The sequence below is a fragment of the Neoarius graeffei genome, chromosome 26 (genome assembly GCF_027579695.1).
Source record: "Neoarius graeffei isolate fNeoGra1 chromosome 26, fNeoGra1.pri, whole genome shotgun sequence".
Taxonomy (NCBI): Eukaryota; Metazoa; Chordata; class Actinopteri; order Siluriformes; family Ariidae; genus Neoarius; species Neoarius graeffei.
Genome location: NC_083594.1, coordinates 10,687,216 through 10,705,244, shown reverse-complemented (window position 1 = coordinate 10,705,244; position 18,029 = coordinate 10,687,216). Strand labels below are relative to the sequence as shown.

At 40.7% G+C, this 18,029-nt stretch overlaps 1 protein-coding gene across 1 annotated transcript in view; it reads right to left on the bottom strand.

Annotated features, from left to right (window-relative positions):
- Nucleotides 1-17,554, bottom strand: part of inpp1 (inositol polyphosphate-1-phosphatase) — a 33,475-nt gene extending 15,921 nt beyond the window's left edge. Inside the window, exons 1-3 of the mRNA XM_060909795.1 lie at nucleotides 17,378-17,554; nucleotides 7,195-7,401; nucleotides 7,050-7,110 (exon numbers count right to left, since the gene is read on the bottom strand). Of these exons, the coding sequence (XP_060765778.1) occupies nucleotides 7,050-7,110; nucleotides 7,195-7,398 (265 nt within the window). The 5' untranslated portion in view covers nucleotides 7,399-7,401; nucleotides 17,378-17,554. The remainder of the gene's footprint in view (nucleotides 1-7,049; nucleotides 7,111-7,194; nucleotides 7,402-17,377) is intronic.
- Nucleotides 17,555-18,029: the final 475 nt, after the last annotated feature.

Sequence of the window (18,029 nt, the reverse complement as noted above, 5' to 3'; positions counted from 1 at the left end):
ATTGTTTATACAAAGCTACTGAAAAAAGGACAGATTCAGCAGTGTAACCGCTGTCTGCATTGTGTTGCGTTTCTGTGACAAAGGCCGACACTTTCTCACTGTTTGAATGCACTTTTATTGCCTGTAAGACAGCAAGGAAACCCACTGGTTGGTCACGTTCATATATAGCAGTTTCTCGGCACAGCTTCATGGGAAGAAGTTAGCAAATATTAGCTTAGCCTTTGAGCTAAGGTAGCTAACTATCGTATCAATATGTAACAACAATACACAACCAATTTGACTCATTGTGTTAAGTGCAATGTGTTTGCCACCTTCTTAAGTATAATATAATTTTAGCTGTGTTATTGCATTACGTTATTTTCACAGTTTCAGTGCAGTGCTGTGCTTTGAGTAACCTACCCTACCGTGGGCTCAATCCTCACGTACTGGTACTGAGGTGACGTCACAGCCAGTATTTATATGCTGAGGGGAGCCATGGCAACCAGTGAGTGTCCATGATACATATTGTATGTAACAGCAAATCTGATTGCTTGTCACTGTGTCAAGTGGAATCAACAGCTAAAATCTGTTACAGCAGCATACAAAATGTGGGGGCATACAGGGTATACAGGTTAATCAGGGTTAGTATATATGAGAGTTTTTTTCTTTGCTGTTTGTTTTGTTTTAAACGGGGTAAAGCCTTTACAAAAAACAAACAACAAAGAAAAAAACTCTCATATATACTAACCCTTATTAACCTGTATACCCTGTATGCCCCCACATTTTGTATGCTGCTGAATCTGCCCTTTTTTCAGTAGCTTTGTATAAACAATAACCGCTAAATGTAATGCAATGTTATGTAAGGTGATCGCCGAGGCATTCTCATTGTGAAAAGTAAGTCACATGTACATGGACTGGCATTTAATGCTGTATTTGTTCCTTTCTATTTGTTTTTTGTCTGTTCATATTCTTTTTGGGGGAGTAAAGTCAGTTTAAAAATGCCGTTAAATGCGTAGGCCTATAGGCCAAGTTTAATGACCTTGAGGTTATCAGAGGTCATATGTCGTTTTACAAATGAAAACTGAATTCAGCACCCAAACATTTAACAAACAAGGCCATTTGCTAACTTCATTAATCATTTTAGTACATTTCATTCCTTAGAAAGCTGAGAAACTGGGTTCAGCTGAGACGTTTACAGGCCCAAAGTTCAATGACCTCTAGAGGTCAACAGAGGTCAGATAGAGCTCGGCATATTGCAGATTTGAATTCGGCACACCCAAATTGACAAAATAAGACTGTTTGCCGACTTTGTCTCAAAAATGCCTTTAACTCCTTAAATAAGCACTTTTTTGAATTTTGGTACCAGTCTAATAGAATAAAACAGTTATTCCACACAATCTTGTCGTACATGGATTATAGCTGACTCGGTGCTAAATTACTCTTAATTATATGGTATGAGCTACTTCCGGTAAAATCGTGCACTCTGATTGGTTCTTTTGCAGGCAGTATTTTCCCATAATGCCCATGCGCGATTACGGGCTTTCTTTCCAAGGCGACGGCTTTCAATGTTGCAAAAAACAAAACGACAAAAAAAAAAGATTAATTAGAAATCAAAATGGAATCAAAAACGGCCAAAACGCAAAAGAACAAGCAAGAGTCCCCGAATTATTCACGAAATGAGCAACGAAGAGCGTTCAGAAACCGCAAACAGAAGTTCAGTTTTGAAACTTCCGGCCGTTTATTCTGCATGCGTGACTCAACTACGTTACAAATACGATGTGACTGAAAACAGCCTCACGCCTCATTATAATCTGTCTGCTTTAATCTTGGAAATAAAAAAAGCCAGATAATAAACTCCTTATTAACCTTGCTTGCTTGGTCTTTACGGGAAAATATCAGACCGAGGTCTTGACAGTACGGACCGGGCCTCGGTCTGATATTTTCCCGTAAAGACCAAGCAAGCGAGGTTAATAAGGAGCTAGTAATGAATCTAGGTGACCGACTAGTGGCCTAGTGGTAGCGTGTCCACCTCTCGATCGGGAGATCGTGAGTTCTATTCACGGTCGGGTCATACCAAAGACCATCATAAAAATGGTACCTACTACCATCTGGCAAGGCATGCTGCAATACAGATGTGCATGGGAAGTTAAACTCTCGTGGTTACCAGAGGACTAGCCCCCCACTGTAACCCTAGCTATGTAATAGGCGAGAGGCCGAGGGCTACGGAAACGGAGATCGGCGCCGCCCGATGCGCCACCATCAGAGTTGAGCCTGGTTAGTACTTGAGTGGGAGACTGCCCAGGAATACCAGGTACTGTAAGGTAAGGTATTAGGCAGAGACCCGTCCACCCGTAAATTTGACGGGTGATTGCCGATTTCAACGGGCAAGTATACACACAGACGGATACTGAAACGGACGATAATGCCGAAAATTTTCGCACATGAATACTCCCACATGTCGTCCGATAAATCCAGTTATGTTCCGCCCACACACGGACTGGCCATCGGGAGTAGCGGGAGTTTTCCCGGTGGGCTGGTGGTTCAGTGTGGGCCGGCGGAGAAAAAAAAAAAAAAAACAGTTGCGCGCTGGCCTTTAATATGATAAGCAATGTTAACAGTTTCTTTAACAAACTGTTAACATTGCTTATTACAGTTGCGCGCTGGCCTTTAATATGATAAGCAATGTTAACAGTTTGTTAAAGAAACTGTTAACATTGCTTATCATATTAAAGGCCAGCGCGCAACTGTTTTTTTTTTTTTCTCCGCTGGCCCACACTGAACCACCGGCCCACTGGGAAAACTCCCGCTACTCCCGATGGCCAGTCCGTGTGTGGTTCCGCCATCATTTACAAATCGTAAGAAACACAGTTTAATACGAAAAATACTGAAAACTTGAAATGAAAAATCAGAATATTTCATCGTTTCCGCCATTTTGGCCCGCACTGAATCTTGTAACATGCGGACTGAATAAATCGCGAATTCTGATTGGTCGAAAATTGCCAAACACCCTGCGTTGTAGTTTCCTCTTTCTTGGCGGGAGAACCACATTTTTTTTTGCTGACTCACTCTTCTGGATCAAGATGAATCCCAACAAACGCCCCAAATTGAATGTGACAAAAACTGATTCGTTTTTCCACAAAAAGACAGAAAAGGTATGTGTGATACATTGATTAACAAGGGGGTTTCATTGGGGTATGGTAAAATAGAATACTGTTGTTTTTTTTTTTTTTATTAAATACTGTAACTAGATCAAAAGATTATATACAATTCATTGTTGTTTATTTTCTTTTCACTTTTGTTACCAAATCAAACACCATACATACATCTGATACATTCAGGAGTGAAACTGAAAAAAATACAAAGTAAAAATATGCAATATTTCTGATCAAAAATTACACGCCATTTCACCCTGAAAATGTCCTAGAATGCAGGAAATGAAGTCTAAATTTCAAAAATTTTCTGGGGGGGCATGCCCCCAGACCCCCCTAGAGGGACTTCGCGCCTGCAGCGCTCGTCTTCGCACCTGCGGCGCTTATCAGGATTATATAAAATATTATTTTTGACTGGTAAATTTCTTTTTCTGCCTAATACCCTACTGTAAGGCGTGGGAAGGACTTTGATTTGATTTGAATGAATCTAGGTAACTGTAAAGGTGGCAGTATTTGATTTAATATGATTTTTCAGCCAATCAGGAGAACCGATGAATGGCCTTTTAGATGATTTCGGAAACCTGTTCAATCTCATTTTAAACTTTTTAATACTTATACAGATTTTAGATGCAAAGGAGAAAAAAGGGAACGTATCGTGTACAGTTTGTTACTTTTCAGCCGATTTCCTTATAAAAGTGGACCGGAGACTACATGCTTCTCAGACCAAAATATCGACTTTGTTTAGTTTATCCATGATTTGCAAGTGACGTCAAAGCAAAATAGAAACCTGGATGTCGGCCATGTTGGTGGAGATACAAACGCGGGGTCAAGCAACATTCCATACAAAACAGTCACGCGTTCGCAACTCTCTTTGTTTTTCCGCTGCTTTTAGCTCTGCCATATCTTTGTGCTGTATATGGTTGTGGTCACAACAGTACTCGTGACTGTGGCACGACTTAAAAAAAATTTTTTTTTTTAAATTTTTAGAATTCCGTCCGTGATTCGGAAAGAGGGCGAGGAAACTCTGAGGCTTACTATGGAGAGGAGATGAGGAGATCAGGATACTTCGTCCAACCTCCATTTCGTCCAATAGTTATGACACTTTGTCCAAAGCCTTTTTCATACACGCTATCAATAATTTCATATTTCAGGTGTTTGGGTGTTTGCGAGCGCTGCTCCACGCCTAAAGATTTAACATGATCCAGCCAGCTTTAAAAATTAATAACTTGGCGAACGGAGCTCACAGCGAAGCCAAATTTTACAGGCACCTCCCTCTTTGAAAGAGCACGGTCTCAGGTCGGTAGGACTGCGAACGAAGCCCTTGTGAGAGCGCTGCTCGGCGCCTGAAGATTCAATATGATCCAGCCGGAACACACACGCAAGCGAGCAGCCTGCAATGACAAGGGAGTTAAACTCATCCCAGAATCAGCAAGTGGCACGGGCTGACGTAGTTACCCACTTAGTACCCTCTTTAGTGTCGAAGTGGACGTACTATGGCACTTGTTTGCTTTACAAAAATGTGTTTTGCTTCAGTCAGATTCCACTGAGAGTTCCTCCTTTTTTCGAACTAGCCCAAGAGCATTAGCTCAAAATTGAGTCCAACCCGGAACAAATTAGTAACAAGCTGAATTTTTCAGAATATGTTCAGAATACCCTTAGGAATAACATACTAAAAGTCCCCGGGAATCCACCTTGTGCTCTCTGAGAAATTCAAGATGGCGTCCAAGATGGCCGCCGATTGGAGATTTTTCAATATCTCAGGGATAAAACATAATATAAATGCAATTAAAATGTTAAATTATATGTTCTCTCATACAAACAATGCAAATTCACCATTGTCACACTGTTAAAATTAAAATTAACCAAGATTACAAGGTCATTAATGTGGAAATTACATGGAATTTGATGGTTGACATGATTGACAGATTAGCTTAGTAGGCTACCTACATACATGAACATAACGTAAGACAACAATTAGACATCAATTTCCTTAATATTTAGTGCATCTTTAAGCTTTGATAAAATATTAAAGGGAAATTAAATTTGAGAACTCGTATCTTCTAAAACTACAATGGCAAGCTGTTTCAGTACACTTCTTCAACATTCCGGCGACTTTCATGACAAAAAGGGTCTGCCTCAATAAAAGCTCTTGCTTATAAACAATGAGTCGACTTAAACACTTCTCAGTGCCTCAGTTGTAATGCTTGGACCTTTGTTGTACCATCAATGAAGTAGGGAATTTATTCAAACTTGTTTAAGGGTGGAAAAAAATTAATCTTTGAGTTTCTAGCGCCAGTCTTTACTACTAGCAACGCCAGTGTGTTCGGACAAAAAATGACTAAACTCAGCATGACCTTTTAAAAATGACTGAACTCAGCACGACCTTTTAACATGCCATTTTTCATTTTACACCACCAATTTACTTTAATTAATATTAATGAAAATAAGTGCTCCAACCCCTAGTAATTGTGTTGGTTGTTTTGTGAACAGAATAGGATGATACGGAGTGAACGAGTAACCAATGGATCCACACTCTATAATCGGTAGTGTACATTAAATAGCACATGTATAGATTTACAATTATAAGTCTGTAATTATTAGTCCTAAACATTAAGAACTGAAGCCATTTCAAAAACATATGAGATATCTTCATGATACCATAACGATTATTTTGTCATAACAGTCATTGTTATTTCTTCTTGGATGTGAATTTATGGGCCAGGGCGTTTCAAGATTGATACTTGATTCAAGGATCGGACTGGATGAAACCTACACACATTCATAGTACTGCGCACATTCATAAATGTGAACTGGTGAAGTGCCAAAAATATGACAATCTAACCAGACATGGCAAGCGAACACATTATACACAAATATACTGTTATAATAATGTGTACATTGTTATTATATAATGTTAATACACAATGTAATTAATACACACATGTTGGAATTTAATCTCCTACCCTACAAAACATATATTCTGACATTTTAATTGCATTAATATTTTGTTTTGGGCCTGAGATATGGGCAGATCTCCATTTGGTGGCCATTTTGGACGCCATCTTGAATTTCTCAGAGAGCACAAGGGGGATTTCCGGGGACTTTTAGTATGTTATTCCTAAGGGTATTCTGAACATATTCTGAAATTTTCAGCTTGTTACTAATTTGTTCCGGGTATAACCCTATTACTCCTGGGCTAAACAAACAAATACCTGAAATATAAAATGACTGATAGTGCGTCTGAAAAAGGCTTTGGATGAAATGGTCATTGGACGAAATGACCTGTATTCGCACTCGAAGGTCGGTAGAAGCGTCTTATCTTCAGAAAAGTCTGACTTTTTGAAATAATACGGGTCAAAGCCACATATATCCATCTTCTCTTCATATCGAATCGTTCAAATCGTAGTAATACTGAGAAAATGCAGCATTGTTTACAGCCACGCTTTCAGTGGCTGCCATCTTAGTTGCTTTGTATATCCACCATCATGGCGGCCGCTCATGACGTAGAACAGTTTGGTTGCAATTCATCTAGTACTGTTTCCTGCTCTTTCTAGTGTTTTTGCACGTAGAACTCTTTAATTTCAGTACTTTTGAAAGGATCTTTGCGTGTCTCAAGACTTTTGCATTTCATTAACTGATCACCAAAAAAGAGTCAACATAAGTTTTAAGACTATTACGATATCCTACGCAAAATAATAACTTGTTAAAATAGATTTTAAAGCCCAAGAAATGGCTGTCAATGGTTGAACGTCTCTTCACTTCTCCCCTCGTTAAAAATCGGAAGATTGAGAATTTACAAGATTACGCAATTTTGGAAACTCGCGCTTATCTTCCTGCCAACCCGAATAGTCGATAACTGGCTAGTATACTAGTTGACATTGTACTTTCTTTCTGTAATCTTAGTCTTTAACAATCGCTCACCGAGTCCATTCTCAAACTTGTTGGATTCCTCTCCGTAAATGAAGCCGTTCAACTCTGGAAACTGCAACACAAACTTCTCATTAGACAACAACAGGTGAGAATCCGGATGGCACATCACGATCAGGTTCAAATTTTACTACAGCACCTGTGCACAGACATCATGTCGGATCATCTCCTGTATCACGACGTCGGCGAGCGTCTTGAAGTCCTGGACAAACTTTTTGTTCTTGTCGGCGCCTGTTTTCTCCTGCACCAGCAACTCAAACAACGGCGCCTCCTGCCTGCACACCCGCGCCACGTTGGCGGCTTTCTCGGCCACGCTCAGGAGCAGACGCAGCATGTTCGCCATTTGCTGGAAACAGGAGAAAAAAAAAAAGAGAGAGAGAGAGAGAGAGAGAGAAGTTCTGAATATGGAGATTCAGATTTGATCATTTTGCACGACAGGTTACTTAGTGATTACCGACCGCCATTAATCTGTACACCTGATATTACAAATATCAGTCATTCTGGCGTTTTTCGGTGGAAGAAGAAGCCTTTATTTTTGTCACATGTACACTCAAGCATAGCGAAATTCCTCCTCTGGATTTAACCCATCTGAAGCACAGAACACACGCAAGTGAGCAATGAGCGCGCACACATACCCAGAGCAGTGGGCAGCTATGCTACAGGGGAGCAGTTGGGGGTTCGGTGCCTTGCCCAAGGGCACTTTAGCCATGATACATAAGGAGAGGAAAGCGCTGTTCATTCACTCAACTCCTCTCACATTTTTCCTGCTAGGCCAGGGAATCAAACCGGCAACCCTTTGGGACCAAGGCTGCTTCTCCAACCTTCGGCCTTCGTAAGTATGTGGTTATTGCTTATTATACAATCATTGTTATTATTACAGTTTTATTGCTGATTGTATCCTTTAGCTCCAGGAGGTTTCTAATGGGATAATCGGGTCAGTCCGTTTAAAACCCAGTGCATAAAAATATCACGCTAACTGGGACAGACAGAAAAGGTTATTAGAGGACGTCTTTTGAGAGAACACTAGAGGCGGGCGGGCGGATGGATGGATGCTCATACAGGCCAATTCCAGCCTTATGTGTGCGATTTGAATTTAAACTGACTTGTACTTCAACCCCAGGGAGACGGTCAATATCTGGTCATGTGATCTGTAGCAGATAAATATTCACGAAGACAGCATTTATCACTGTTGCACACGGCACATAAAATTAAGTTTTCAAAATGACAAAACACTAAAATTGTAGCCGAAGCGTTTCAATACATCAGATACGTACATGTGCACGTCGAATGTGACTTCCAGCTGAGGACAAGAAGTTTGCACACCCTCACTGGAGTTAACAAGACTCAAACAGTATTGGGTTTCTAATTATTGAAACAAATGAAGAAGAAACATATTTCCAAATGGAATATAAAACGTGTGCCATTTTTCTACTTGCCTCGAAGGACTTTTCAGATCCCTTGCCAATTAATTAGTGTGAACTAGTTTATTAGTCATCTCCCACTTTTTTCTTGTGGCTTTCGTAAATACCAATAAACTTTTCTTTTTTTTTTACTTCTTTTGGGTAGATAAACAAACACAGCATGGGGATACAAACTTTTGCACCTAAACTGTTTTTTTTTTTTTTAAACAGATCCTAGAATTGTAATTTGGTCTTCCATGAATTTTAGGACACATGTAAGCCATTGAATGATTGCATTAATATAAACCTATGATCTGCAGTTGCATGACTGTCAGGAGTGCTGTTATGGAAAATTAATTGACACCGGGTGGTGCAGTAGTTAGCACCGTCGCCTCACACCAAGAGGTTCTGGGTTGGAACCTGGGATCGACTGGGGCCTTTCTGTGTGGAGTTTGTACCCAAAAAAGTTGGGACGCTGTGTGTAAAACAAATAAAAACAGAATGTGAAGATTTGCAAATCAATGGAAACCCTATATTCCATTGAAAATAGTACAAAAACAACATATCAAATGTTGAAACTGAGAAATTTTATTTATTTATTTTTTAAATATATGCTCGTTTTGAATTTAATGTCAGCAACACGTTTCAGAAAAGTTGGGACGGGGCAACAAAGGACTGAAAAAGTTGTGTAATGCTCAGAAAAAAAACAAACAAAAAAAACAAACTAATTTGGTGAATTGTACGGAAGCCGAGAGAGGCCCTTCATATAATCCTTTTTTTATTCACCTTGTTATCCCAAGATAACGACATAATTACTTCAGGATCTCGAGAAATCAACACAACTAATTCGAGATCTCGAGAAAACAAAACCGTTATTCCGAGATAATGACATAATTAATTCAGGACCTCGAGAAAACAACACAACTAATTCGAGATCTCGAGAAAACAAAACCATTATTTCGAGATCTCGAGAAAACAAAACCGTTATTTTAAGATCTCGAGAAAACAAAATTATTCCGTGATCTCGAGAAAACAAAACAATTATTTCATGATCTCGAGTAAACAGCTGAGAAATGGTTCATTCAGGAGCGCCAAGAGACTTGTGATATGCTGACTTTGGGGCTATTTCTCATTCTGTATAGACGCAACTTTGGTCATTAGAATGTCTGGAATAATCGATCACCTAATAAGGCAATATTTTGATCAGGGGTTGACACAGGGAGAGATTGCATCAAGTCTTTTAATAAGGGATAATTTCAAAATTAGTCCGCGGCACCTCCGCAGAAGACTGGCCCCCCCCCCTCTCTCAAGGCATCATAAAAAGCCATTTCTGCTCTGTTACATGTCCGCCAATTTCTAAGGCTACATCCACACGACAACGGCAACGAGATGTTATTTAAAAATATATCGCGTCCAAATGGGCAACGATCAGTAAAATATCAGGTCCATATGGCAACGCAACGCTTGCTGAAAACGATGCAATACACATGCCACACCTCTAGGGGCACTGTAAGACGGTCCCTTCGGAGACACCAGAACAATAGAAGAAGTAAGGACGCATGCGCATAAACTATTATGCGCGAGACTTCATATTAGCCACAAAGTCAGGAAAATCTGTTCGTAAAATTACATTATAATGACCAAATACAATGAAAAGTATTTTTCCAGTCTCACCTGTGAAAGGTAATCCCATGTGACCTTGTTTGGACAGCAAACCTGTTGGTACAGTTAAACGCAGCTAATCTTTATTCTCCGCTTTGACCGATCCAATATGGCGGCGAGGATGACGTATGATTCTACGCGGAAGGCGGCGTCTTTAATGGTCCGGAATAAATTGAATGCTACACGTTGATGGATTAATTTGTTCTTCTACGTCCTTTTTGAGGAATGTAATCTCACATCTGAAGAGGTGAGATCGCTCCTTTTTTTCCCTATTTTTGCTGGCGGGATTGACTCTGCCCTAAGGGCAGAGTCTCTCTCTCTCTTTCTCTCTCTCTCTCACTTTGCACCATTACACAATAAATATTCACAGTGAAAATATTTTGTAAGCGCGTTTCATGAACCAAGTTATAGGATTTGTTGACAACTCGCATCGAGTTTGTTACACTTCTACCCGGCGTGAAGCACTCACAGTCATGTGGTTGTGACTTCATCGTAAACAAATCCGTTCTACTCATCCAGACGACTTCACAACGGCAACGTTGCCAGATCTTTCCACTCTGGAACCCGTTCTCAAAAAGACTGTTTTGGGCACCCAAAACGCCGGTACCGTGTGGACGCCAGGCCTAAACGATAAGCAATTGTATCGGAGTCACCTGAATCCGTTCCCGTGTGAACAGGGCCTAACGCTACGTTCACACTGCAAGGCTTAATGCTCAATTCCGATTTTTTTGTGAAATCCGATTTTTTTGTGAGGTCGTTCACATTAACAAATATATGCGACTTGTATGTGATCCTCAGTATGAACGAAAAGCGACCTAAAAGTGTTCCGCATGCGCATTGCAGGATACGACGATGTCACACGCAGTGAGCATGGCCAGTGTTTACGGAAGTAAAACCGCCCGGTTGCGGTATGACCCATCCAATCTAGCTTGAATAGCTGCATCCCCCCAAATGGAAATCAGCTCCCTAACCTCTGCGTCCTTCCATTGAGAAGATTCAGAACCTTCACAGCCCGAAGCATCCCTCGCATTGATGTCATGCGCAGGGGCGCAGATACGTTTTTTGAACTGGGGGGGACAAAGCTGCCAGCAAACCAACCCCAACCCCGATATGCCTGTCAAACTTGTTGTTAGTAACCATAGCAACCAAGCTCGAGCTCGCAACCTGTGCAGTCTGCGCAGCTCAACCAACCGAATATCAGTCTTTGTTTTGTTTTATGTGAGTTGTTGCAACTATGTCTGTACTGCTGTGCACCTCAATAAACCGAATGGTAATTAGTCTTTTGATTTTTCCGTGAGGTTTGCCTTATGCAAAGAAAGACAGCATAGACGTTTTTTCCTCCCTATAAGTGGGGGGGACCGAGCGAGGTGAATTTAAATCTGGGTGGGACGAGTCCCACCCTCTATCTGCGCCCGTGGTCATGCGCCATGTTGTTGTAACTTTTTTTGAGAGACCCGCCGCCTACTTCAGCGCAGAATAGTGACGTTTGTGGCTTGTTGATGACGTGCAAGGCGGATGAATGCGACCTGGCGGTTCAGACTGAAGTCGCATATGAAAAGAGCGGATCGGAATCGGAATTAGGACCACATATCCAAACGGCCTGGGTCGGATTTGAAAAAATCGGATCTGTGTCGTTCATATTGTCAATAAAAGATCGGATACAGGTCACATATGGGCGAAAAGATCGGATTTGAGTCACTTCAGCCTGCAGTGTGAACGTAGCCCAAGTCTTCGTTGTCTGACCCACAGGGGGCGCAGCTCTGCTAGAAATCTCAGCTGTTTTCTCGAGATCATGAAATAATTGTTTTGTTTTTTCGAGATCACGGAATAATTGTCTTGTTTTCTCGAGATCATGGAATAATTGTTTTGTTTTCTCGAGATCTCGAATTAGTTGTGTTGTTTTCTCGAGACCCTAAATTAATTATGTCATTATCTCGGGATAACAAGGTGAATAAAAAAAGATTATATGAAGGGCCTCTCGCGGCTTCCGTAGAATTGGCAACAGGTCAATAACATGATTGGGTATAAAAAGAGCATCCCAGAGAGGCAGAGTCTCTCAGAAGTAAAGATGGGGAAGGGGTCACCATGCTGTGAAAGACTGCATGGGCGAACAGTGCAACAATTTAAGAGTCCGGGTGCTAAACCTGTCTGCCACTTAAAATATTCGGCACATTCTGAAGCGCAAAATACGAGAAAGGAGACCCTGAACTGTTGGACAAGAATAGGACAAAACTTCACTTTCAAAACTACAGCAATTGGTCTCCTCAGCTCCCAAACGTTTACAGAGGGTTGTTAAAAGTAGACGTGAAGCAACACAGTAGTAAACATGCCCCTGTCCCAACTTTTTTGAAATGTGCTGTTGACATCAAATTCAAAATGAGCATATATTTTTCCAAATCCAATACAATTTCTCAGTTTCAACATTTGATATGTTGACTTTGTACTATTTTCAACAAAATATAGGCTTTCGCAAATTATCACGTTCTTTTTTTTAAATTAACAGTTTACACAGCGTCCCGACTTTTTTGGAATTGGGGTCGGTGGTTCTCCTTGTACTCGTGTGGGTTTCCTCCCACAGTTCAAAGACCTGCGGATTAGATCAACCGGCTACTCTGAATTGCCCAGAGTGTCCAGGGTGAACCTGAAGCCAGCTGGGATTGGCTCCAGTGGAATGGACGGACGATCAACAGGTTCTGACCAATCAATTAATCAAATAATCAAGAATTCAACAGCACTGTGGTTTAAAATAGATTTTCAGCACATACCTAGAGAGTTCACGAGCGCATGGCATGTTTCAACAGAGAATGTAGAGTCTCGAAATGTTTGATTCAGTGGTTTGATCTAGTGATTTACAGGAAAAGGAAATGAGTCCATACGTCAGGGTTTCCACAAAAGTGCAGCATTTGTTTCAATGTCAATAGCAGTCATTACTGTTCAAAACAAGACTTTTAATGCTACAGTCTGGCTACTTGTACATTCATAATGCTTATAAGAAATGAACTCAAATGAGTCAATATTTTAATCCCACAATCAAACTCTTTCTTGAAGCTACGTAGAGCCAGGGGCTGAATTCAAGTCCAAACCTAAATCCGAATCCAAATTGTCGTGGAAACTCTCCCAAGCAAAAATAATTCAAAGAGTTTACATTAAAGTTTAGACTTTTTTAGATCAATTAACAAAAGCCGAGTCAGTTTGTTGAGCGATCTGACTTCAAGTCCCAGAGCATCTATTTTTATAGTGTTCGGACATAAAGTTTGATCAGTATAATGAATTCCCATTGGTTCTCACCATACAAGACCTCGTTTCCACTAATATTTTCTACTGGGCCATATAAACCCTGGAAGTTTCACGTTTGTTTCCACCAATATTTCCAGCGTGGCACTGATTTCATGTCTTTAAAAAAAAAAAAAAAAAAGATACGTTGAGATTTTGCACCACCAATATTTCCAAGGCTAACTTAAAAAAAAAAAAATAATAATTGAAACTAGACTTTATTCTGATTTAACACATGATTCAAAGTTCTCTAATAATATAATGCTTTCAGCAATCTATTTGTAATTTGTTTTCAAGTATAATCAACTTCATTTACTCTTTAGTCAAAATCAACATGACTGGATCAAAATACAGTCATCTCATCTCTCATTATCTCTAGCTGCTTTATCCTGTCCTACAGGGTCGCAGGCAAGCTGCAGCCTATCCCAGCTGACTACGGGTGAAAGGCGGGGTACACCCTGGACAAGTCGCCAGGTCATCACAGGGCTGACACATAGACACAGACAACCATTCACACTCACATTCACACCTACGCTCAATTTAGAGTCACCAGTTAACCTAACCTGCATGTCTTTGGACTGTGGGGGAAACCGGAGCACCCGGAGGAAACCCACGCGGACACGGGGAGAACATGCAAACTCCACACAGAAAGGCCCTCACCGGCCACGGGGCTCGAACCCAGGACCTTCTTGCTGTGAGGCGACAGCGCTAACCACTACACCACTGTGCCGCCCCAAAATACAGTCATCATAAAACAAATTACTGTATGTGCGATTACATTAAGGTGTGTGTGTAGTGACATACAGTGGCATGAAAAAGTTTGGGCACCCTTGCTGAAAATGTCTGTTACTGTGAATAGTTAAGCGAGCAGAAGATGAACTGATCACCAAAAGGCATAAAGGTAAAGATGACACATTTCTTTAATATTTTCCACAAGATTACATTTTTATTTCCATCATTTACAGGCGTAAAATACCAAAAAATAAAAAAGGCCCGAAGCAAAAGTTTGGGCACCTTGCATGGTTATTACCTAGTAACACCCCCTTCGGCAAGTATCACAGCTTGTAAACACTTTTTGTTGCCAGCTAATAATCTTTCAGTTCTTACCTGGGGGATTTTCACACATTCGTCCTTGCAAAAGGCTTCCAGTTCTACAAGTTTCTTGGGCTGTCTTGCATGCGCTGCTCTTTTAAGATCTATCCACAGATTTTCAATGATGTTTAGGTCAGGGGACTGTGAGGGCCAGGGCAAAACCTTCAGCTTGGGCCTCTTGAGGTATTCCATTGTAGATTTTGAGGTGTGTTTTGGATCATTGCCTTATTGTAGGACCCGTCCTCTTTTTAACTTCAACTTTTTTACAGATGGTGTGATGTTTGCTTCCAGAGTTTGCTGGTATTTATTCGAATCCATGCTTCCCTCGACCAGTGAAATGTGCCCTGTGCCACTGGCTGCAACACAACCCCAAAGCATGATCCATCCACACCCATGCTTCAGAGTTGGAGAGGTGTTCTTTTCCTGGAATTTGGCACCCTTTTTTCTCCAAACATACCTTTGCACATTGTGGCCAAAAAGTTCTAGTTTGATTTCATCAGTCCACAGGACTTGTTTCCAAAATGCATCAGGCTTGCTTAGATGTTCATTTGCAAACTTCAGACGCTGAATTTTGTGGCTAGGACGCAGGAACGGTTTTCTTCTGATGACTCTCCCATGAAGGTCATATTTGTTCAGGTGTTGCTGCATAGTAGAACAGTGCACCACCACTCCAGGGTCTGCTAAATCTTTCTGAAGGTCTTTTGCAGTCAAACACGGGTTTTTATTTGCCTTTCTAGCAATCCAATGAGCAGTTCTTTCAGAAAGTTTTCTTCATCTTCCAGACCTCACCTTGATCTCCACTGTTTCTGTTAACTGCCATTTCTTAATAACATCACGATCTGAGGAAACAGCTACCTGAAAACACTTTGTAGCCTTCTCCTGCTTTGTGAGCATCAATTATTTTTTTATTCAGAATGCGACGGAGTTGCTTAGAGGAGCCCATGGCTGTTGGTTTTAGGAACAAGTTTGAGGAGTCAGAGAATTTATACAGTACAGCTTTGAAATCTGCGACCTTTCCTAACGAAGAATTTGAACAAGCCACAGCTCAATAAGCTATAAGGTCTGGAACCATACCTGTCAACCCTCCCGTTTTTCCCGGGAAATCCCTTATTTTGACTTATTTCCCGCTGTCTTCCCGTTTTTTTATTTTCCCGAAAATATCCTGTATTTTCAGATTATATAAAAGTCCCGTATTTTCACAATATAAAAAAGTCGGTAGGTCCAGAATTCATGACGCGCCTCTGACAGGAGTTTACAGCAGGAAGTCGGGCCATGAATTCACGTCCCCGCCCTCTCAGGCATCAGTAATTACATAACTACGTCCGGAAGCGAGGCTGAACAAGTGATTAGGTCCAGTGTTGCCAGATTGGGCGGTTTCCCGCCCAAGTTGGGCGGTTTCAAGTGCATTTTGGAGAGTTTTGAACATATTTTGGGATGGAAAACATCAGCAGTATCTGGCAACACTGATTAGGTCTGAGGTGAAGATGGCGATGCTAATAGCTAAGAAAAACATTAGCCTCTCTTTCTTTGATGATTTCAACAAGTGCGTGGCTGGAATGTTCCCAGACTCTTCCATCGCAAAGAAATTTTCCATGGGGAAAACGAAAGCCTCCCAAATAATCAAAGGTAAGCTACACATGTTTACATTAAGTATGTCCTGGCTAAGACCTCATAAATAGCCTAGTGTAAACTAATTGGTGTATTAACTGTTTTATCCACTCATTGTCTATTTTATTTTCTATCTGAAACTTACCCATTTTAAATCACTCTTGGTTTAATATCTATCTATCTATCTATCTATCTATCTATCTATCTATCTATCTATCTATCTATCTATCTATCTATCTATCTATCTATCGTTCCGAGGCCATGATTATGGTAAAACCATAATAAATTGCAATGGAATTGAATTTGACTGGTTATATAATGACCTTTCTTATTTAATATAAGATACGTATTTTAGCCCTTAATTTGGGAAATAACTGGTACCACTGAAAGCAAATAAAAATAAATGTATAGTTTATTCACAAATGCACTCTATAAACCATAAGCATATTGAGTTTGGGTCTTGGCTATCACCAACATGCACCAGAGTACAGGAAATCACAAATACTAGATAGAAAATTGCCCCCCATTCAACTACACACCCACTTTTGGTGAAGGGTATGACTTTCCGAAATTTTCCCTTTAATATTTTGAGTTAGCCCTGTGATGACCTGGCGACTTGTCCAGGGTGTACCCCGCCTTTCGCCCGTAGTCAGCTGGGATAGGCTCCAGCTTGCCTGCGACCCTGTAGAAGAATAAAGCGGCTACAGATAATGAGATGAGATGAGAGATATTTTGAGTTAAAAATCTGGGAAATATCCCTTTTTTCAAACCTCAAAGTTGACAGGTATGTCTGGAACCTTGGTAAAAGTTACCTGCGAACTCAAATGTATTGGGGCGCCCAAACTTTCACATGGTGTTCCTTTTCTTTTTTCGCTCTCCAATTGTACAAAAAATATATATATACACAAATCTTGCTTTAAAGTAAAGTAATGTGTCATCTTTACCTTTATGCCTTTTGGTGGTCTGTTCATCTTCTGCTCACTTAAATATTCACAGTAACAGACATTTTCAGCAAGGGTGCCTAAACTTTTGCATGCCACTGTATGCATATACAGTACCAGAAAATCCAAAGCAAGTTTGCATGAATATTGAATAGTGATGCTGAACAGACTGAGCCATGTCAACACACAGGCTGTTTACTGCATACATTTAAAAAAAGATTCAAGTCAAGTACTGACTCTACATACACACATCTGTATGTCAGCAGCCACATCTGGATCAGCCACAAACCGAGCAGAGAAATACAAATATAAACAACAAAACTCAAACCAGGAAGCTGATACTCACCTTCAAATAAACCTTAACGTGTATTCCGGATTAAACTCACACACTCGACAGGGTCAGGCACTCATTCGAGGTTTGTTATCGACACAATGCAGGAGAGGCGATCTGAAAAACAGCACTTCCTCTCTCCAAACCTCCATCTGACTCTACACACGCCTGTCACTGCTGGAAACTCGCTCAACTGCGTCCTCTGCACAGCGCATGCGCCGGATTCTGGCGCATGCGCATTGCGTCGACAGTGAGTCTGCCTGCAGCTAGGTCTCAGAGGTGTTCCTGATCGCCTTTTACTTCAGGCACAATTCCATGTTATTAAGCATACTGCACCTTAAAAACATTTCCAAAATGAGAAATTTCACTTAAAAAAAAAACTGACAGCTTTTCGACAAAACATCTCATATTTATCCCGTATTTACTATACACCAGGGGCGCAGATAGGATTTTTGAACTGGGGGGGACTGAGCTGTCAGCAAATGATTCCATTTTGTGTATATACACACACACTACTGTTCAAAAGTTTGGGGTCACTTTGAAATGTCCTTATTTTTGAAAGAAAAGCACTGTTCTTTTCAATGAAGATCACTTTAAACTAATCAGAAATCCACTCTATACATTGCTAATGTGGTAAATGACTATTCTAGCTGCAAATGTCTGGTTT